This window comes from Ruditapes philippinarum, unplaced genomic scaffold (genome assembly GCF_026571515.1).
Source record: "Ruditapes philippinarum isolate M1 unplaced genomic scaffold, ASM2657151v2 ctg4199_1_1_1_1, whole genome shotgun sequence".
NCBI lineage: Eukaryota > Metazoa > Mollusca > Bivalvia > Venerida > Veneridae > Ruditapes > Ruditapes philippinarum.
The window spans coordinates 131,633-155,161 of record NW_026860328.1 but is presented as its reverse complement, the minus strand read 5'-3'; the positions used below and the strand labels follow the sequence as shown (position 1 = coordinate 155,161).

The following is a 23,529-nucleotide window of genomic DNA, read 5'->3' as shown; positions in this document are numbered from 1 at the left end:
ATTGTTATAAATTTGAGTTCTAATATACATGTAATTTATGCAATACTGTATATACATTTTTACATATTTTATTCAATGTTATACACATTATGCAGTTACAGATTGAAAATTTCTTTTAAAAATATATATCTATATTGATTCCATGACTTAAAGATCATCATCATCATTCAAAGTAGTAATTTATTACACCAGTTATACAGAAGTCAAGAGAACTTAACATTCCTTATGCAATGTAAGGAAATATTGTACAAAATAATTAAATTAAAATTTTATGCTAAGCTATGTATAACATTATTGTACATCATTTATGTAAAGGATGATAAAACAAAAATTTGCAATGCAGGGAAAATATTTACATCAGAATACATTCCATGAAATGTAATTAAAGTGGATAGGTCTACAGTGGGCACATTTTCCATTAGTATTTCAAATATTGATATAAACAAATTCTTATAGAGTGCTGCTTGAAAAAAAATGTTGATAAAGCTTTAAAAATGATTTAGAATGACGATTTATCTGATGATATATATAAGAATAATAACTTTTTGTTTTAGAACTCCTATATAAATATATATGAGCTGTGTCACGAAAAAAAACAAAATAATGCATTTGCAACCAGCATGGATCCAGACCAGCCTGCGCATTCTGCAGTCTGATTAGGATCCATGCTGTTCGCTTACCAGCCCTATTACAAGTACAGAAACTGATATTGAACAACATGGATCCTGATCATACTGCGTGGATGTGCAGGCTGGTCTGGATCCATGCTGGTCGCTAACACATTATGTCAGTTTTGTCGTGACGCGGCTCAATTATATAATATCGGATCATGTATCTCACACTTACTACAATTTTCATGTATAATTATTTGTGGTTTGTTTTCAGGTATAATACAAAATACTAACAATATAATTATTCATTGTATTACAGACATTCCATTATAGGACCAAATTTTTCCAAACATTTTTTTTTTTTTTTTAAAACAGTCCTTCTTGTGTCGTAATGTCAAATACCATTTGACTCATATATAAAATATTTCTCATGATTTATACATAATATGACATAATGACATGTGATACAATTACGTTATTTATACAAGAGGTTTGACATTAATCATTCATACAATGAAGGACATGTATCAAAATAATGAATATAATGTAAATATAATGTAAAACCTACACGTATGATTTACACAATATATTATAAAATATTACATCATTTATATAATAAACACTGAACATAACTCATCATACAAACCCTTGTAATTATATTAAAAATATCCTATATTTTGGATAAAATACATTAACCTCAAGGGTAATCTTTTTTTAGATTTGTGTATTACGGTATATTAAAGGTATTTTTTCACATTGATCAAAATATGTGGTAGGAATTTTAATAAGTTTGTTCAGTGTATTATAACATCATTTAGGACTTGTATTACATCATTTAAAACAATGTATGACATTTATACAATGTATATCCCTATTTGTATCACATGACATAACTAAACAATGTAATATGATGGCAAAATATTTTCTTTACATTAACTAAATATATCAATATTCACCCATAACATTAATGACTTTATTTGTCTGTTTGTTTGCAAATCAGTTGGAAAAAAATAAAAAATTTACTATGAACACAAGAGGGCCATGATGGCCCTGAGGTCCGCTCACCTGTATATAGCCCCCCCCCCCCCCCCCCACACACACACCATAAGAAGATGTTTTCATGCTAAACATCTAAGCTCTAGGCTCATTGGGCTTTTTAAAAGAAGATTTTTTTAAAGTTTTTAACTATACACATATAGTTAAAAAAAACAATGACACCCTGGGGCAGGGGGCCAGTTTTGACCCCAGGGCTTTTATTTTGAACAAACTTTGTAGACACTAACTAGAAGATGTTTCATGCTTAATATCTAAACTCTAGCTGTTTGGGTTTTTTCAAAGAAGATTTTAAAGTTTTTGCTATACACATATAAGGAAATCAATGACCCCGGGGCGGGGCCAATTTTGACCCAGGGCTTTTATTTGAAACAAACTTTGTAGACACTCACTAGAAGATGTTTCATGCTTAAATATCTAAACTCTAGCTTATTTGGGTTTTTTTCAAAGAAGATTTTTTTAAGTTTTTGCTATACACATATAAGGAAAATCAATGACCCCCGGAGCGGGGCCAATTTTGACCCCAGGGCTTTTATTTGAACAAACTTGGTAGACACCTATTAGAACATGTTTGATGCTAAATATCTTAGCTCTAGCTCTTTGAGTTCTTTAAAAGAAGAATTTTTTAAGTTTTTACTATATGCATATAGGGAAAATCAATGACCCCCTGGGGCGGGGACAATTTTGACCCCAAGGCTTTTATTTGAAAAACTTGGTAGACACCTATAAGAAGATGTTTCATGCTAAATATCTAAGCTCTAGCTCATTGGGCTTTTTAAAGAAGATTTTTTTAAGTTTTTACTATACACATATAGTTAAAAAACAATGACACCCCTGGGGCGGGGCCAGTTTTGGACCCCAGGGCTTTTATTTGAACAAACTTTGTAGACACTTACTAGAAAGATGTTTCATGCTTAATATCTAAACTCTAGCTATTTTTGGTTTTTTCAAAAGAAGATTTTTAAGTTTTTGCTATACACATATAAGGAAAATCAATGACCCCCGGGGCGGGGCCGGCAATTTTGACCCCAGGGCTTTTATTTTGAACAAACTTGGTAGACACCTATTAGAACATGTTTGATGCTAAATATCTTTAGCTCTAGCTCTTTTGAGTTTCTTTAAAAGAAGATTTTTTAAGTTTTTACTATATGCATATAGGGAAAATCAATGACCCCCCTGGGGCGGGGCCAATTTTGACCCCAGGGCTTTTATTTTTGAACCAAACCCTTGGTAGACACTCACTAGAAGATGTTTCATGCCAAATATCTAAGCTCTAGCTCTTAGGGTTTTTTAAAAGAAGATATTTTAAAAGTTTTTTCTTTCGGTTGCCATGGCAACCCAGAGTTTCTGCATTGGAATTAAATTCTTTTTGGAAACCCAATTTTTAAAGGTGAAACCACCAAACGGAAACATTCCTGTGAAGTTTTGGATGGAAATTGGCCTTAGTGGGTTTATGAGGAGATGTCATTTATAGTAAAAGTTTACGGACGCCGGGACGAAAAAAAGCCCGATTCCACAAAAAAGCTCACCCTGTCACTTTGTGACAGGTGAGCTAAAAATTAAAAAACTGTTGACCTGTGTTGGCCCAAAGGGAAAACATTTTTGCAATTATCAAATACCCATTTCTCTTACACAATTTTGTTCAAAAAATTCAGTCCAATACACAAGCTAACCCTATGTCCCAATGTCTTCAAAAGTTTTTCCTACTGAAGCCACTTCAACCCTTGATGTACCAAAGTTCTACCACTGTATATGTAGGCATTTTAAAACTGCAAACTTCCAGACCGAGAAATGTTAATCTTCAGTTTAAAAATGTATAAAATGTTCACCATGCCTTTAATGTTTTCACATGCCAAATATAAAATGAGCCGCGTCACGACAAAACCTAACATAGTGTCTTAGCGACCAGCATGGATCCATGCTCAGTCGCAAACCCCTTTATTGTTGGTTTGTCATTGATGCCGCTCAAATGGATATTTTTGTCATAATATTCCTGTGCTTTTTCATAACAAAATTGTGGGCTATTTTTTTCTACATATTTGATCAAATTTATAAAATTTTTTTTTTTTTTGCATTTTGTTGGCTTAAATTACTTACTTATTTATTTGACAATATTCTAACAATTTGGGCCCTTTAGTTACCCTGTTGAGAATTAACCATTGCCACTAGAAACAGCAAACTGGCCTCCAGTTGTGTAGCCCTGTTCATGTCTACATGGTGGCTGACCCCCTTCAAATCTTTTTTCTTTTTTACCCCTAAAAAAATTGATTTTAAAAATAGAAAATTTCCCCCTAAGAAATTCAGATTGATACGTTTAAACCTAAAATTTTCATAAATTTTAGTAGAAAAATCTGCGGGCTGTAATTTAAACAGAAAAAAAAAAAGTTCCAATTAAAAATTTTTTTTGTTTAATTATAAATTTAGTATACAATTCTTTAAAAAAATTTTCTATAAAATAACGAATTATATTAGGCCATTTTTTTATAAAATACCCTCTTATTTAAAAATTTTGAGAAAACTTATAAATTAAAATTTAAATGTGAAATGCCCAAAGTTATAAGATAAAGCACTACCGTGTAATTATTGATATTAGCTCAGGGAATGAATCGGTACAAAATCTCATCAAGAAGAATAGGGGTTGGGTTTAAATCAAGCCAATACTGCTGAAATGAAATGGGGATTTTCCAGCTTTTTCTGGCAAAGGAAGACTTCACTTTTTCAGGAATGATCGGGCACCCTAGTGGAACAGGCCTTCGGTAAATTTAGACTGATAGTTTACTTGAGCATAACAATTACATGTATCTCTGGCAAAAAAACAATTCATTCAACTGATCTTGCCTTAAAAGTAATCTATGTCTCCTAAGAGATCCAAGTAAATTAAAGTCAGTGACCTTAGCCACTCAGCCACACAGGTCCTTCATGGAGGAATATCCCAATATTCATATGTAACAAAGGCAAACAAAAAATACAAACTTCAGCACACCTTCCACTTCAGAATAATAACCTACATTTTTACAATTCATATCTTGATTATGCTGAAATTATCCAGTTTAAACATATTCAAAAGTTCTATAAAAACAAAAATGATCAAATGCTATAAAATTTGTCTCTAAAATACACTCAAATATTTTTGGATAATTATTCAAAATTGTCATAACTCTTGTAAAATCATAATAAAAAAAATCACGACTGAAATGAGTTCTTAAATCAGTTTTTAAAATTTGAGGGGGAAGATCTAATAAAGGAACAAGGAGACAAAATTTTCACAAAGAAGAATACAACACTAAATAAATTTTCATCTGCAGTTGTGTACACTGTAATAGTTCTTCCTAAGCATTTCTTTTACACGCTAATAATTTTCTGTTCTTATGAATATGTATATGACTTAGTGAAAAACATAAATATTTAATACCACTATATACATATAACTATTGCTAGAGCATGCCATGTTTCTGTTTATATCGAAGTCGGGCCGTTTCAAGCATCAACTTCTTCCTGTCTTCCAGAGATAAATGTCGGTCAGATGGATTCCGAGAAAATGAACTAGCTTTAATAATGTTGTATTCTGAAAACATACATAAACAGTTATAAATTTACTTACACAATTTTGTCGTTCTGCTTTTTTTGAAACATACATAAACAGTTTTAATTTACTTACACAATTTGTCGTCTGCTTTTTTTGCCACATATGTATGTCAAGCTACAACAATGTCAACTGAGGCAAAAGAAATGTAAAAACAAACATAAATGTCCATATCTTTTAGTTTAGTTTATACAAATTTATATTTGTTAGATTGTGTTGGGAGCTATAAGCTTATTGGAACACTCTCAAATCAGTTCCTGGAACCATCCAGCACTAAGCAATGAGTGTTAAGTTTCTTGCTCACCAAAACAACAACTTGACCCTGACAGGGTTTGAACCCATGTGGCCAGCAATCCTTAGAGTACTAGTCTGAAGTGTTAACCACTCGGCCGTGCCATACCTTTAACTCACTTATTAAAATACCCTTGCAGACATGGTCTAGATTTTGTTTTATTATTAACTTAATTAAAGATAAAGATGATTCTCTCAGAAACTATTTCTGAATTAATCAATCTTTCAGCAATTTATGTAGCAAAGAAAATTATTTGGACTAAACATGTTACATGTACTAGTTATTTTAGCTTAATGTCATAACTAATTGACGGTTTGACACCAGTACAGAGTTTGACAAGGTCACAAGTTCATAAAGTCTGACCAAACTCCATACTGTCAGTTGCTCATTTCTCTTATTCAATATAGAAACGCCCTACATTAACAATTCACAGTTCCGAAGTCAAAGTGGGTCATGTCCATTATACAAATTTGTGTATTTGTAAAATAAGATTGTCATCCTTGCAATCTAGAACGGTCAAGAACTGTAAATTGTCACTCAATACTCAGTGTAATTTTTAACCTGATACGTCCCCCCGACGTCGGGGGGAGTACAATAGCTCTCTCTATTCTTTGACTAGTCAAGCTAAAGATTAGACTACCAAGTATATACATCCTGGGTCAGACTGCATGGATGTACAGGTGGCAAATGTTGGCAGCAAGATATAATAATAACAAATCACCCACCTTATCAGGTAATAAAGATGTTGACTGTGTCTGGCTAGTTGCTGTCTCCTCTGTTTCAGCACTGTATACAACACGCCCCTCTAATATGTTAGATATTGTAACATCTACATCTTTTGTAAGCTCTATAAATCATCATCAAAACATGAATTTATCTTGTATTATAAGTGACTACATGCACACTTCACCTGTCTCGACTACCATAAATACAACTTCTGGACAATTATGTAAGGTTTCTTTAACTAAATGTTTTTGAGTAATGTGTTCATTTGCATTTGAATGCTCGAGTGTGTGAGTTGGAATCTGACAGGTGCTTCTAATGAATTTGCATATGTCATGGTTTAAACGTTGTAATTTTCCTTATCTCTCATGGACAAAATCAATGTTTACATACATTTTTATTTCATTGCTCTTTTCACAAGAAAAAATGTTTTCTGACCCGACTTCCTTCTCTTGCAATTTCTATATAAGACATGACAAATAAATACTAACTTATATTTCTCATAAACTGCTTAAAATAAGACAACAATTGATACAAAATCAGTGTAATTTCAATTATTATCAGTGTAAAACTATTATAACTAAAATGATATATCCGGGATTGATTTAACCATTTTGCATTACCTTCCTTTTAGTGTCATGTTTGATCACATAGATTTATAACACATTGTGACATTTCATCTTTACTGGTGGAATACAATGTAAGATGCCTAGTCATGCATTATTTCAGGCACAAGTGGGCACTCAAGGTAAACAAGTAATTTTTTTTCAAATGTTAAATCCTTAGCTGAATTTCTACCCACAGCCTAGAGTTTCAAAGGTTTCACAGTCAGGGACTTTTACCACAAGCCATTGTGAATCCCATTTAACACTATGCACACTTTATTATTCAAATACATAATAATAGTAACAGTCATTACCCAAGTCTTTTTTCACAGCTGTAACAGGAACTTGTGGCAATACATCCTTCACTTGTTGAACCATTTTGCGTAACTCAGCATCAACACTATCAAAACAACTTCCTGAATTGTTTCCACCTGTGATGTTTTGGCTTGTTTGAGCAGGTTGTTTAGCTTTAATGATAAGAAACCAATTTTACCAAAATACCACTATGTATATACATTTCTATCAGTCAATACAGATGGAAAGAAAGAAACTATCTGTTGAGTTTTAAGTCATATGGGAACTTTCAGCTTTACTGGTCGAGGAATACCAAAGATAACTCTCCCAGCATTATTATGGCTCTAAATGGTTACTCCACTTGAATGAATGATCATAACTAATTCACATGAAAGCTGGGTTATAATCTACAGTTTTCAGCCATTATAGAGGCTCAAATTTAGCGACAAAGAAGCTTCACCCCTTACCTCTTTGCTGAGCTTGTGGTACCGATTTTAATTTTTTGCGATATTCATATATATCAGCGGCAGTATATTCTGTCAACTCAAGGTTTAAAGCACCCGCTATAACTGACCGGACTCTCTCAATGAAATCTTCCACAGTCTCTTCCTCTGCCTTCTTCATTACAGGATGTGTTCTGATAATGATGAAATATCTTTTACATAACATGGGTAAATTGTCATATAAAAACATGGTCAATTAAATGAAGACATACATACAACCTGTTCATTTTTGCATTATTCGACAAAATGTTTCACTCGAGTCAAGAATAAAGTGACGAAAAATAAATTGGCCTAACAATCAGACTTAATATTTATTTTCAATATAATTTTGAATACATTTCTTCATTATCATATTTCCCGTTTTAAGTGCCCAAGTTGATCTATGTAAGATTTTCAAATTTTATGTGTTAAGTTTGTTTGGACCTCAGTGGATCTTCTTTAATCTAAGACTTTAGTCCCTGAAAGAATTTAAACCTACATTTGGGAGGGACACATATATGTCACAAATTAAGGATCATCAATCTTCATGATAACTTACTTTAGTTTAAATACAGTTACAGGTGTGAAGAAACACCAGAGTACGTCAGTCCATGTAGGACCATCTATAGTTGTCAATGCACATGGAAACGACAGTCTTGACATATGAACAGATACCTGTAATTATATCATTCATTTTAAATAAACAAAAACATTAAGATTATTAACACAATACAATAATGATAAAGCAACTGATTCTACAAATGCTACCAGTGCAAATCTGCCCTGTCTGATCATGGTCTCCACTGTTTGCAAATATTAAAATTTTCTGAAAAAACCCAAAAAAACAAGAGCTATTCGCAAGACAGCACACTAGAATATCCTCAGTGCTGAAAGTGATGAATGGTTTTGTCCAGAGATAGCTGAAATTATTAAGTTTCAACTTAAAGCAAGAATTAACTTGAATAGGACTTATTTTTAGAATTTGGCCCTTTATAAGATGCTAGAGACAGAGACATTTTGTTGTACAAGTGGTATCTTGGTATATTTTACACATTTTGGGTATGCTGAATCAGATAAGTAAAGGTTGAAAAAGTTAAAGGTCAAGGAAGTGTATGTCCATATGAATGATATAAATGCTTATATATAACAAATTATAATCTAACAGACTAGGTTATATAATAATATGAAATGAAAAGTATATGAAATACCGGCTGAACAGGTAATTCCAATTCAAAAGCTTGTGTGTTAAACTTGAGAAGTCCGAGATTATTGTTAGTAGGAACACCTTCTGGCTGCATTAAAATAGGAAATTCTTGCTCTGTAATATAAACAATAGTTGCTTTTATCAGTATATCATAGTATATAAAAAACATCAGTCAAAAAATAATGGCTGTATAAGCAAATATGTAGAAATCTATCTTCGGAATCCTTGACCTTAACCCACTCACCCCTACCTCAATCAAGAAGAAGACAATCATGTAAGTTATCTTCCTACCAAATATGAAATTAATTTGCAAATAAATAAAGGCTGTATGGGCAATAGTGTAAAAATCTATTTTAGCACTGGTGACATTGACCCAACTGACCCCTAATTCCATCCAAAGAAAGAATACCATTTAAGTTATCTTCTTACTAAATATGAAATACTTCTATCAATAAATAAAGGCTATATGTGCAAAAGTGTAAAAAATCGATTTTTAGCACTGGTGACCTTGACCCACTGACCCCTACCGCAATCAGAAGAAAGAATATTATGCAAGTTAAATTCTACCAAATATGAAAAATATCTGTCAATAAATAAACGCTGTATGAGCAAAAGTGTAAAAATCTATTTTTAGCACTGGTGACCTTGACCCAACTGACCCCTAACTCCATCAGAAGAAATTTTTTTTTTACATTCCTACCAAATATAGAAGACATCTGTCAATAGAATAAGGTTAATTAATATACATGTAAAAGTATAAAAATATATTTTTGACATTGGTGACCTTGACCCAAATGACCCCTAACTAAACTCAAAGGAAGAGGACCTCCCTTAGCTGTATGTATTAATTAAACATGAATGACATCAACTTAAAAATAAAGGCTATATGAGCAAAAATGTTTAAATTTGTTTTTTAACACCAGTGACCTTGACCATGACCCTAGGGAACCCTTTCTCCATACAAAATTTGAGGACCATTTAAGGTATTCACCTACCAAATATGAAAAACATCATTAAATAAATGAAGTAATTAGGTGAAATTTAAGATAAATCCAACTTGGCGGAATAGGTTAACCATTTCAAGGTGATAAAAAGGGACATAACTGGGAACAAGAGCTGTCACAGGAGACAGCGAAGCTCGACTAATAAAATACTGGACACAGTAAGGAGGACAAAACTATGAAAGAAAAATCAATTATGTATAATTATGTATTAAGTTATAGTAAAAAAATAACTTTTGTTAACATTAATTCCAAGATCAAGGGGAATAATTCTAGAAATAGTCATGCTAGAGTTATGGACCTTGCCACACAACATTTGTGTAATGATAAGAAATGTATATTTGAAGTTTGAAGTAGATACCTTAAAAAATAAAGAAGTTATTATATTTCTTAAAGAAAATCTAAGTTCAAAGAGAGATAAATCTGTAAATATTGCTTCAAGAGTTATGAACATTGTCACATAAAATGTAATTGATGATAAGGAATAAGTATTTGAAGTTTGAGGTAGATACCTTTTAAAATAAAAAAGTTAAAATAAAAATAACATTTTTCTAGTAAATAAAATCTAAATTTATGGGGAGATAATTCTTGCAATATTGGTGGCTAGAGTTATGAACCTTGTCACATAAGATGTGGATGATGATAACGTAAATATATTTGAAGTATGAAGTTGATCCCTTTAGAAATAAATAAGTTACAGTAAAAAATAATATTTTGTATGGAAAATTCTAAGTTCAAAGGGAGATAAATCTGAAAATATTTGTGCTAGAGTTATGAACCTTGTCATATAAGATGGGGATGATGATAACGTAAATATATTTGAAGTATGAGGTTGATCCCTTAAGAAATAAAGAAGAAACAGTAAGAAATAGTATTTTTTGAGGAAAATTCTAAGTTCAAGGGGAGATAAATCTAAAAATATTGGTGCTGGAGTTATGAACCTTGTCACATAAGATGGGAATGATGATAAGGTACATATATTTGAAGTATGAGGTTGATCCCTTAAGAAATAAAGAAGTATCAGTAAAAAAGAGTATTTTTTTAAGGAAAATTCTAAGTTCAAGGGGAGATAAATCTGAAAATATTGGTGCTAGAGTTATGAACCTTGTCACACAAGATGTGGTTGATGATAAGGAACATATATTTGAAGTTTGAAGTTGATACCTTAAGAAATGACAAAGTTATAGTGAAAAATATTTTACTGCACCAAAACTTTAATCTAAAATCTGGACGCGGACGCCGGGGCGAGTAGGACAGCTCTCCATATACTTCGTATAGTCGAGCTAAAAATGGATGGCACAGTTATATAACTTGGCAATATCATGTATTTTGTATTGATAAGTAAGTGTGGTAATTATGAAGCTATTAGTATAGATAGAACTTTAAGATATATATTCAACTTGTCGTTTAAGGTTAACCAATTTTTCATTTTCCAAGTCCTGAAAAGGGCAATAACTCGGTAAAAATGGAAGCCATTGTTATGTAACTTGCTCAGATCATGAACATTGTGTTGATACATGCCTTTGACCCTTGAAATGACAGTTGGATGGACGGACGGTTTAATTACTGTATGCACGGGGGCATAAAAATTACATAAATTTAATATATGATTACCTTAAAATATATTTTAAATCAAAATTATAATAAAAATTTCAAAGTAGCTCACCTTGTACAAACTTCTTCACATTCTCTAGAAATTGTTGTTTTCCTTGTGGAGATGTAAGGTCTTTGTAACCTAGCAACCACTGGAACACTTTTGGTACATTACTGTGATAAGGCTTGAAGTATTTGTAAAACATTGGAAAAAATATATTTTTCTAGTACTCAGCATAAAATGACTTTTATATTCTCTCTGGACATAAGAATCTCTATTTTCAATTAATTCTCCAAAATAATTTTTTATCCTCATTCTTTCATTATAAGCATATAATGCCATTTTAGTGACTTTAGTTTGTTAGACTATTCTTAGTAATTTAAATACAATAAACCTTTATTTGAACCTTATTTGAACCTGTATAAAGACCACTGGTGACATGACTGAGTGGTTAACATGTCAGACTAGTAATCTAAGAACTTTTGACGACATGGGTTCAAACCCTGTAAGAGGCAAGACGTTGTTTCCCTATGCTAGAATATTTTACACTCATTGCTTAGAACTGGTTGGTTACAGGAATGGCTTTAAGAGTGTTTAAATAAGTTTATAGCTTCTGACACAAACTAAAATAAATTTGTATAAACTAAGTCACTTTCTATTGTTTACCCGAGTCTCCTTTCACAAGATAAATGGACAGATTCTGGTCTATCGGACTATCAGGTCATAAAATCATGATAAACACCTTAGCTTCTGTGTGACACATGTTCGGCAATTCATAGACCTCTAAGATTATTTCAAATTCAGAAATAATCCAGTTTCTTCAGTATAACTCATCATTTTCCTACTTAATATACATGTATATCTTTTCTCACAAATTCTTAGACAATGCCCCAATCAAAACAGACTCTGATGTGCCAAAGAAAGTTATTGTTTTAAAATGTGTAGCTATATTCATCAATAGATATGGACACTATTTATCATATTTGATCTGGGCAACAAAATGAAAATTTCAAATTTTGAACGTAACACTGCTAAAATTTCCAGTTCCAAGGACATAGCCATAGGTCATATTTTCCAAAGTCCTGTAAATTTTCTCCTGTAAACAAACCTACCACAAAATGACTGATGACCACATCAATGACTATGTGATCGAGGACTGATGTATAATTTGCTACAAGAACTTTTGGACTCTCCTGCTGCGGGCTCGGATCTTCTTCTACCCAAATATGAATACCCAACACGCCTAACATGCCACGCACAAACTGCCTGAAATACATTCAAATCAATGAAAACTGTACTTGATTCCACAATGTACCTTGTCTGACTGATAAACGTTGCTGAGATTCAATATTGAAATTGATGTTGATTTCTGTCATGTGAGGGCCCTATTCAGAAACATTTCCAAAAGATTTGTGGTTCTAAGAATATAACAAGAGCTGTCGGTAGGACAGCAACGCTCGACTATTCTGAGTGCTTGATAGTAAAAAAAATGCTTGATACAGTTACCTCCTCCTGTTTACAGGTTGGGGTCATGATGGTGAACACGTGTGCAAAGATTCAAAGCCATATGTCTATGGACTTTGAAAATATTTGAGGTATTACAGAAACTTTAACATAAAATCTAAGTCAAAAAAGGGGCATGATTCTGTCAAAATGCTTGATAGAGTTACCTCCTCATGTCTACAGGTTGGGGTCATGATGGTGAACAAGTGTGCAAAGTTTCAAAGCCATATATCAATGGACTTTGAAAATATTTGAACTATTACAAAAACTTTAACGTAAATTCTAAGTCAAAAAGGGGCATAATTCTGTCAAAATGCTTGATAGAGTTACCTCCTCCTGTCTACAGGTTGGGGTCATGATGGTGAACAAGTGTGCAAAGTTTCAAAGCCATATGTCAATGGACTTTGAAAATATTTGAACTATTACAAAAACTTTAATGTAAATTCTAAGTCGAAAAAGGGGTATTATTCTGTCAAAATGCTTGATAGAGTTACCTCCTCCTGTCTACAGGTTGGGGTCATGATGGTGAACAAGTGTGCAAAGTTTCAAAGCCATATGTCAATGGACTTTGAAAATATTTGAACTATTACAAAAACTTTAACATAAGTGGTTACGCCGACGCCGACGCTCGGGTGACTGCAATAGCTCTACTTATGCTTATCGAATAGTCAAGCTAAAAATATGACCTACTGTTTTTTTTTTTATTCTACAACAGATCTGTATTCTGTGTTATAAATGGTTTTATAAATTCTGACATAACATAGTCAATATTTTTAGCTCGACTATTCGATAAGAATAAGTAGAGCTATTGCAGTCACCAGAGCGTCGGCGTCTCTGCGTCGGCGTAACCACTTATGTTAAAGTTTTTGTAATAGTTCAAATATTTTCAAAGTCCATTGACATATGGCTTTGAAACTTTGCACACTTGTTCACCATCATGACCCCAACCTGTAGACAGGAGGAGGTAACTCTATCAAGCATTTTGACAGAATAATGCCCCTTTTTCGACTTAGAATTTATGTTAAAGTTTTTGTAATAGTTCAAATATTTTCAAAGTCAATTGACATATGGCTTTGAAACTTTGCACACTTGTTCACCATCATGACCCCAACCTGTAGACAGGAGGAGGTAACTCTATCAAGCATTTTGACAGAATTATGCCCCTTTTTCGACTTAGAATTTATGTTAAAGTTTTTGTAATAGTTCAAATTTTTTCAAAGTCCATTGACATATCGCTTTGAAACTTTGCACACTTGTTCATCATCATTACCCCAACCTATAAACAGGAGGAGGTAACTGTATCAAGCATTTTTTTTTACAATCAAGCACTAAGAATAGTCGAGCGTTGCTGTCCTACCGACAGCTCTTGTTAAGTCTGTGGTACTTCCAACATTTCTGACACAAAGCTTTAACTAACCTAATGAATTATTTGTTTAGCTAGTTTAAGTGGCGAAGTTATCCTACAACTTGTAAGTACTGAATCCATACTTAAGTAACAATGTATTACCACAAGCATGACTCATTAATATAAACATTCCTAGTAATTGTAAACAATAAAGCTAGTTATAAACATATAAACATAATGTATAAACATTTTTACAGTATACAAAATTCAAATATTACCCAAGCCGCTTGGTGAAGATAATATTGCAAAAGAATGCACAACCATATAATTTGTCAAAATGTAATCAAATGAATTAATAAATAGTACAATAAAATTCCATAATTTTAGGTGAAATGAAAATTACTTCATAAACTGAAGTGTATATAGGTTGTATAAATGTAATGATCATCCAATGAAAAGTGGCTTTACAAAGATATATAACATAATTAACAACTTATTTTGATTACTGCGCAATGTTATTAAACATAACAAACTTCATCTTTAAGTTTACTTTAACACGGATAATTTTATTCAAGGCTCTCATTTGGTAAAATTTAGGGCCAAATATGGGCCCCATTCCCCCAGTAAAATAGTGTGTTTTTTTCCTCTCTGAAACCGAAAAAATTCCCCCTCAAAAATAATATTCAACGGCCATAGATCAGTTATCACTTTTTTTAAGTTGTATTTTTATACAAAGTATCAAAGATGTATTCAGTTTTATTAGAAATAACCAAAATATTTCATGACAGCAGCTTATTGTTGATAAATTTGTTAACTCAAACTTGTTTTCGCTTGTTTGTAATGAATTAATTTTCCTTGTTAAAATTTCCCCTTGAATGAAAAATATTTGAAAATCATGCACAATTTCCCCTCCCTGCATGGACCCTGGCCGCAATCTCAAATGCTAATGAGAGTCCTGACATTAAATGAAGGTCAATGCATCTATAGCTTAGTATGTGTAGTAACAATCATATGCAAATTTCAAAGAATGATACATCTCACCTCATGAAAGCATTCTTATTCTAAAACTGAATGTTTGTCACGAATATAAATAAATTCTTCGGCTTTGAATTTTAGAATAGTTCAACTGTTCATTAGTAGTATTAACTTTTCACTTGCTGAAATTCTTAAATGAACGCTGTCTTCCATTTTTGGGACAGTCAGTTATTTTATTTCTGGGAAATCAATTTCAGATTATGAAGTTGATCAACCATAGCTAAGAGCCTCGTCATGGATGTGGGAGCTGACCTGGCTCTGTACTGGAGGCCAAGGCTAATTACTTTTGGATTCCAGCAGGTTCAAATGAACAAAGACTCTCAGAGGTACATGCATATTAGGGTAGTAGTAAACCATGAATGAGAATAAAAGCAAAAATTAGTTTAACTCACCGTCTAGCTGCACCCCTCGGAAATAAACACACAATAATGTATGTATGTATGGCAATTAAAATTCTGCATACAATGAGGAACACCCCGATTGGGAAATACAGAATCATCAGAGCAAACTTGAATCCATCTGGAAACCTTAAAACATAAGGCATGAAAAACATAAATGGCAATGACTAAAATCTGTTCAATGAGTGTGTCACCATTACTTCTAGAACATATACATGTATTGGAATAACTTATTAATATATATAATAAATATTGTTTTAAAGCTTACACCAATTTTTCAAACTTGATAGAATTTTTTTTATATTATATGGCAACCAATGAAAGATCTATAGATCCTGTATACATGTATAAACTATTTAAAATTTGTTATTTTTGTGTGCTTTGAGATTAAAGCATCACACCTCCAGATTAAAGTGACATTATGCCCATCAAAGGGAATATAGTAAACAAACAGTAGAAAGACAAAACAAGTATTATAAATGCCACTATAATGTACATATATGATATACGTAAGTTTTATGAAACTTTATAAAGTTTCCAAAATGTTATATTAACATTATCATGTATCATCTTAAATATTTCAATCTTTTACAAGTTAAATGTTGATGCTGCACATCAAAGACGCCGCCAAATGATGTGAACAGTCACAGGTAATGTACAAAATCAGAATTGAAAATCGTTCTCTATAACAGTTGAATATCCGAAACACTAATCAAATTTCTCCCCATGTTCTTGGTATGTGTCTGAAATTCGGAAATGTTTGTCTGTTGCGACACTAGAATGAAACGTCTGGTCGAAGCAAAATAAATTGGATAACAATAGAAATTGAAGTGATTGGTAAACTTAAAATAAATTCAAGACAATATGTGCCGAGAATATGTCCATTCAAATATTGGTGCGAATTGCAAAATGTTCAAATGATTTTGAGGACGAACTGTCTGTTATTTTACAAATAGCGAAAATATGTCTGTAATATCAAATAATAGTCATGAATAAATTGATTATTATAAATTTATAAAAGACTAAACTACTTGAATTAACAAAAGATTGCATATTTGCCTAGAATCTAGGTATGGGACAAAATCTAGGCAAAAGAGAAGAATCGTCGGGCACAGAATCCTTCAAAATAACCTATTGCAAATATTTGTGAATAGTTTTAAAATAAACATACTTTTTTTTCACTTAGTTAATCTGTTTTATAAATTTAATATTTATTATTTTCATGAATTACATGTTGCACACGTTTTGCCTGCTTTGCAAACAATATTTCCGCCAAAATAATCTCTGTTGCGTATTTAAGTGATACCTCTTGTTCCCTTCCCGAATTTGGTTCCCATCATCAGCCTATAGATGGGTCTGTGTTGAGCTAAGGGTTGAGGGAGAACCGCCTCTCTAATAGTGGGCAAGGTTTAGGCTTTGTTACTTGTTATTTAATAATTCGTCAAGTTCTATTGATCATAGTTGTCCTGGTTCCCTCCCCCTCCCAAAAAAAAATAAATTGTTCTACATGTTTGAAAACATAAAATGAGTAGCTGCCGATGGGTTGAATGCCAGACGTTTCACTCCCAAGACATTTCACTATTGAGACCTTTCACTCCCAAGACTGTTCACACCTAGACATTTCACTCCCACGTTGTCAATAGTATGGACATTTTTCTCCCATTTTTTTTAAGATGTTTATTGGGAAAGTCAACAAATTAATTTTCATTATCAAAGGGAAATCCAATTTAATGTCTCATTTAAATTTTTGCCTTTTTGTTCACTTAGAAAACTTTACATTATCAAGGCTCTTTTAATTAATATCAAGCACTAAGAATAGTCAAGCGTTGCTGTCCTACCGGCAGCTCTTGATAAATTTATGGTCTATATAAGTATATCAATAAGTATCAGAATAATTTTGGTATAAAAAGGGAGTGAAATGTCTTGAAGACAGTTTACTCCCATTTGGTAGTCAAACGTCTAGGTGTGAACAGTCTCAATAGTGAAACGTTTGTTTACCTTCATACCCAATGGGTTTAAATTATAATGTACTATAATGTCTGTCAAAGAGTTGGCTTTGAGATTTTGTCTTATTCATATTTTTTATGTTGAAAGCCGGGTTCCCGCTGTCGCTCGCCAATGGCGCCAAATGTGACAATATATTAATTCTGGCGCACAAAATCTTTAATTGGCGAATTTAACTGGCGCCAACGTAAGATAAAAGCATCCAACAACTAGTACACTTAATTGTCATAAGCAGCCGTGTCAATTACATAAGCGGCCCAAATGTGAAAGGTCACGCGCTATTAGTTTGTTTATCAAACTGTATAATCAGGTACCGTATAATCAATTATGTCATCAATTGTGTGACACTTCGGGAACATGTGAAGTTGAAAGTGTCAATGTGTTAAATGGAACAATTTACATCTTTCATTCTCTGACATGTGTGGTCAACAGGTGTTAGTAGCGAACAGAGAAGTGAAAGATCGTCCGTGATGTTGACAAACATTGAACTTTCGGAAAGTTGACTCGTCACCTGATTAAAAATAATTACAGTTTGAATATTAAATCGGATGACAATTAAAAGAATAATTTCACCAATGATTGATCTAAAGTCACTGTACTGCAATGTTAATATTTTCATATCTGAATGTAAAGTGCTGAAGTGTCTATTCACATGCAAACCCTATTAAAATAAACATAAAAATACTTAGTATCTATTTCATTTTTTGTTCTCCTTGATTTTTAGATGAAGTCAATTTATAGTAATGTTGTTTTTTTTAATTATTTTGTATTTGTAGATCACCAGATTGTCGGGTAGAGGCTGGGAAAGATCTTGGCCCAGTCCACCCTGTGAGAAGAACTGCTATACTGGCAAAACGGTGGAAAACAGGACCTCCCATGACTAACTTAACATGATGTTTTTGATTACATTTATGCCGTCATGTGTATTTATTTAAATGGAATTTGAAAACCACATAATAGTATTGTCTATATTAGATAATAAACATGTGCAGCTGTAATAAAATGAATTATTATAAATATGTGTTTGTAATCATAATGATATATAACTGCTAGCATATCTTAGCAAAGATAGGCATGTCTCCCTTGCAGAATTATTGGCTCCAACTTTGGAGCCATTGGCTCCAACTTTTTCTGATTGGCGAATTTGGTGGCGCAAACTAATTTTGACCCAGAGGGAACCCTGGAAAGTATTTAGTAGCGAGCTCGACAAGCAAAGCGAGCTTTACGGTAATGCGAGTACCTGCTAGATAGTGATGGTTTTGAAAACTTTCGTCCAAAGTACTGAATTGACACATCACAACTTTTCGAATTACAAGATAACGATAAAAGCCGATGTTCTCTGATTGAAAACGGAAGCGTAGACTGGTGTCCTGCGCACTTATATGAGAACCATAATAGAAAGGGGGAACTAGAATAAACGGAAGCAGTGTATAAAATACCGAATGACAATTTTAAAAACGGAAAATGTAAAATAAAAATGAACGATTATTTTAAAGTATTTTATGGTAAAAGAAAATCGATAAAAGAAAATCGAGCTGGCTTTTTCATATTATCATTTGTTCCAGAAATATTTTGAAAGAGTATTCAAATGATATATTTCTATTTTTTTCTATCAATACTTGATATACTTATTGAAAAATGTGTCCATTGTAGACCTAAATCCACTTAGACCTAAAACTGTAACTGTGTAAATCATTCTACCAGATTCCAATGGAAGTTGTAGGTTAATGTAGTTGTATTTCTATGTTTATACGGGGAAGTCAAAGGCCGGGACCGCGAAGCGGGCCCGGGCTTTGGCTTGCCCGGCTGTAGACTACACGTGTATATTTAAAAGAAAAACAAATAAAAAACAATTAAAAAATATATAGAATTCTATACCTATCAATGAAATTTTCAGTGTCAGTTTTAGTTGGGCGCCGCCATTTACAATGTAATTCAATGATAAAAGGTGAGGTATTCCAATAACAGGCAATCGCAACTTTTCGGATTAATAATAATCATCGAGTGTTCCGAGTGAAAACGGAAGTGGTGCATGAAATACCGAATGACACATTTAAAACGGAAAAATATATGATTTTTTAACTGACTTCCCCGTTCATAGGCTTTGCCTAATTTCATATTATTTAGTATTTATCATCATACTCATATTTGAAAAGGGTTTCAAAATCAATTGCCCGAATTGTCTAAAGTTGAAGAAAAAACTTCACATTTATGATTTTTTAACTTTTTACAGTTTTATGTCTGCCTGTCTGTTGTAGAGCATAAAACGATAGTTCAACAGATTTTTCACAGGTATGTTACAATGTTACGTTACCTTGTTACTGTCACTAGTTCGTTTATTTCAACCATCTTGCAAAATACAAAGAGAACTGTAAGAAACAATCAAAAATATGCCCAAATTACTTGAAAACTACTGTACATGGGCGCAGACATTTTTCTGATGCATTGTTGTAGTCTTCGTTAGGTGAGTTCGATTGGTGATAGAACACTGCGATATAATTTTGTAGTTTTAAACCTTAGGTTTTTTGGGGAGAAACAAACATATATGCTGCAGTATTTTATGCTTCTGTTTAACGAGTCAGTTATATGGCTCTCTTTCAATCTTTGAATTTGAAAATCGTTAAATTCTAAAAAGTCTAGCAAAAGCAGAGAAATATATTTTCACATAGATCTAGGTGTGAACTGTTTTGCATTACAAAGGTAAAGATAATTTGAATATTTAAAGATACTGATCAATAAAAACATCTTTCAGATATACGCGTTATCTGGTCGGAGACCATCAACCGGACACTTTTGGAACATTTGTCCGTACATATTTCATAATTTTAAACCTAGAGACCAAAAAATTTGACACAGTTCAGCTAGGTTTGTTTGTTTGTTTTTCGGTTTATTTTAGCTCGGCGCCGGAAATTCCATATGTCCGAGATCTCAGCGTCCATGCCGGTCCACTCTAGTAGTCTCATCGGGGACGTCTTTTTCATGCCGATCTTCCTAAGTCCTGTTCTTCGTTCGGTGGAGGAAAGACAATACCGGAAAAGCATCAAGTTCCGTGACGGCTGCAAACAGGCGGTTGACATAAAACGGCTCTTGTTAGCGCCACCCTCCAGAGTTAGTCACGACAGGTCAACCAATCACCTCTGGTACTTGAGATGACTTGACCTTGACCTGCCGTGTGCCTTCTCCGCGACGTGCACGCCTCTGGAGGGATTTGGAGAAGTCAGCTAGGTTCTACTTCTAACCACGGATTTATATTACAAGGATCGGACACTTTCGTTTAGCTTAAAGTCCCGTCGCGCGCATGCGCGGAATCGGATAACGGTGGACAGAATGAGATGGCGGAACGCGCGGAGTGTGAAATATGACACATTTATACAAGAGTATGTGGTGTTATTGCAGCTCTGTGAAAAATTATACACATATGAATGTATTGATACAATATTGTTTTGTGCAGCTAAAGTATTAATATATGAAAATATGCCGACAGAACGCTGCAACGCTTAGTTAAAAAGTACCTAATTTAAAAAATATTCGCCTATTGTTTAGGCATACTCTCTACACTTTGACGCCCTTTTACGTCAAGCATAGATTATTACCGCGATTCAGATTAAGATAATTATTTTTTACATGGTTTAATAGTGGCATTGCAAAAATAATGTTTCCTGATTGCTAAAATACTTTTAAAGAAATTCATGTTTGAAATGTGTCTTTATTTCTGTGAATTATTTCCAAATGATTTGTACATGTTTTATTTGATCTACCTGTATATTAGTATAAATATAGTAAATATTCTACTAATTAGTGTATTAAATATATTTTCAGATCATTCTAGACATTCGTTCATATATAAATGAATTCATTAGATTGGCAAGGAAGAAACTTTTATTGGCATACAGAACAGCTGTTTTATATATTTTTATTTTTTTGAAACATATTTTTTTCATAGTTATCCTTCACAATTCACGTCAAATGATTTATTTGTCATATGTTTATTTTCATTATTTTCCAAAGAAAGGACTATACAAATTAAGTTGTTTATTTTCAATTTCATTTATAAATGTTAATAAAGAAATTAGATTTACATTGTATTTATATGTATCCTATTCAGAATCATTTTTTTACCACACATGCCATGGACTGTAGTTAAAGACCGCGCACATACAACATATACATTCAATTTGTATTTGTTTTTAAAGATTGGGTGTTGAAATTATCACATGTGACCTGATAACGAAAGTTTGAAAACAAAGTTTTTCAATTATCACTTGTTACCTGGTAATTAACCCCCTTCAAAAGTAATTAAACTTCAAACAGTTACTTTTATTTCGCATAATACTGACTCAAACTGTAAAGATTTTTATTGTTTTTTTTTTAGCGTTACATTAAAAATATCAGAAATATCTTTCTACAGGCATTCAAATAAAAAGAATAATTAAAATATACGAGTGAAATAATTAAAATATACGAGTGACATTAAAAGGCCGGAATCGAGACAGCCACACGAGAGTACTTTACTGTTACGATGATTGTCTACTTCACTGCACCGACATTTGAAAACAGATTTACAAAAAATAATAATGATATAAATGATGAAGAAAATTTAAATATCCTATGAAAATGGCAATACATGTATTGACAATATCAGCAATATCTTGTTTTTAAAAAAATGAATAAATTTACTTTACGTGTTGAGCGAATTGTAAAGCCCGCAATACATTACCCGTAAAACAATTGTGCGTCAATTAATTTGACTACATACACAAATAAATCTTAAATATTGCATCTTTGATCAACTGTGAATAACTTCCATCGGCTTCTTTTTTATTTTGAAATTGAATTTATTATGTTACCGTAATAATAAATTTCAAATATCTGCTTTTTATATAAAAAAAAATGTAAATTTACCGCGGACTTCGTCAAGTTAATTTCTTAATCGTCGTTGCAGACAGATAGTCTATATCTTCAAAAAATAAATTAGATATTTGAATTAAACAAGCATTTTTCTTGAAAATAAACTTTAAATTTCAAAAATCGGATAATAAATGGAAAAGCTATATGGTATTTTGTAAAGTAGGTATCCGTTGCGAACGGGCATTTTCGCTTAGCGCCGATAAATTATCGATCGATGTACCTTTATCGGGTGCACGACAAGATATTTAAGCATTTATATAGGGTTAACTGGGAGTGTCCGATCCCTGTAATATAAATCCGTGTTCTAACTAATAAACTAGTTTGTTTATTTCTGATTGTATTGACACTTATATCTAAGGCTCGACAAGGAGGGTATCAAAATTACCTAAATTGTCTACACTACAGTACCATGTGTCTGGACAGATATGTACATGATGTGATTTAATTCAGATAAAAGCCTGGGTGTTTTGATTTTTGATTTGTAACATGATATACAATATGTCAGCAACAAATGCTGAAGTTTTAGATATTCTATTATTCACTCTGCAAATGATTATAGCTGGTATATGAGGTCAGGCATTGCTTTCTTGACCCCCGAATTTCAATGTTAACATTCTTGAAATAGACATTAAAATATTACCATTTACAGAGGTTGAAATAAATTCATTTACTTAATTTTAAAAGAAACATGCACTTATTGTTGATAAAAATTAAAGTGACTGACAACCACTGAACAAAGAAAATACTAAATTAAGCATTTTCTTGGCCGTCCGGTTTTGGTGGTTGTCCAGTTTTGGTGGTCCCCAACCAGTACATCTCTGGCAAAAGTAAAAAAAAGAAGTTTAGTGAAAAAGCATAGATATGGATACAATAATACGTTTATAGTAAGTCCAG

At 32.6% G+C, this 23,529-nt stretch overlaps 1 protein-coding gene across 1 annotated transcript; it reads right to left on the bottom strand.

The window, feature by feature from the left end:
- Nucleotides 1–6,183: 6,183 nt before the first annotated feature.
- On the bottom strand, nt 6,184–20,197 carry LOC132759669 (lipid droplet-regulating VLDL assembly factor AUP1 homolog). Its single transcript, XM_060751477.1, has 9 exons — nt 20,042–20,197; nt 15,718–15,852; nt 12,555–12,708; nt 11,515–11,626; nt 8,852–8,961; nt 8,203–8,318; nt 7,629–7,798; nt 7,182–7,334; nt 6,184–6,386 (listed from the first exon to the last, which is right to left on the bottom strand). The coding sequence occupies exons 1-9, from the start codon at nt 20,074–20,076 to the stop codon at nt 6,199–6,201; spliced, it is 1,173 nt and encodes a 390-aa protein (XP_060607460.1). The 5' UTR covers nt 20,077–20,197; the 3' UTR covers nt 6,184–6,198.
- Between the last annotated feature and the right edge of the window lie 3,332 nt (nt 20,198–23,529).

Excerpts from the sequence above, each read along its gene's own strand:
- LOC132759669 (XM_060751477.1), bottom strand. The coding sequence starts at position 20,076 with ATGGTTGAAATAAACGAACTAGTGACAGTAACAAG. Across the intron at positions 12,709-15,717 it reads CCGAGGGGTGCAGCTAGACG|GCAGTTTGTGCGTGGCATGT; the intron begins GTGAGTTAAACT and ends AATGTATTTCAG. Across the intron at positions 7,799-8,202 it reads GTAACTGTATTTAAACTAAA|AACACATCCTGTAATGAAGA; the intron begins GTAAGTTATCAT and ends CATCATTATCAG.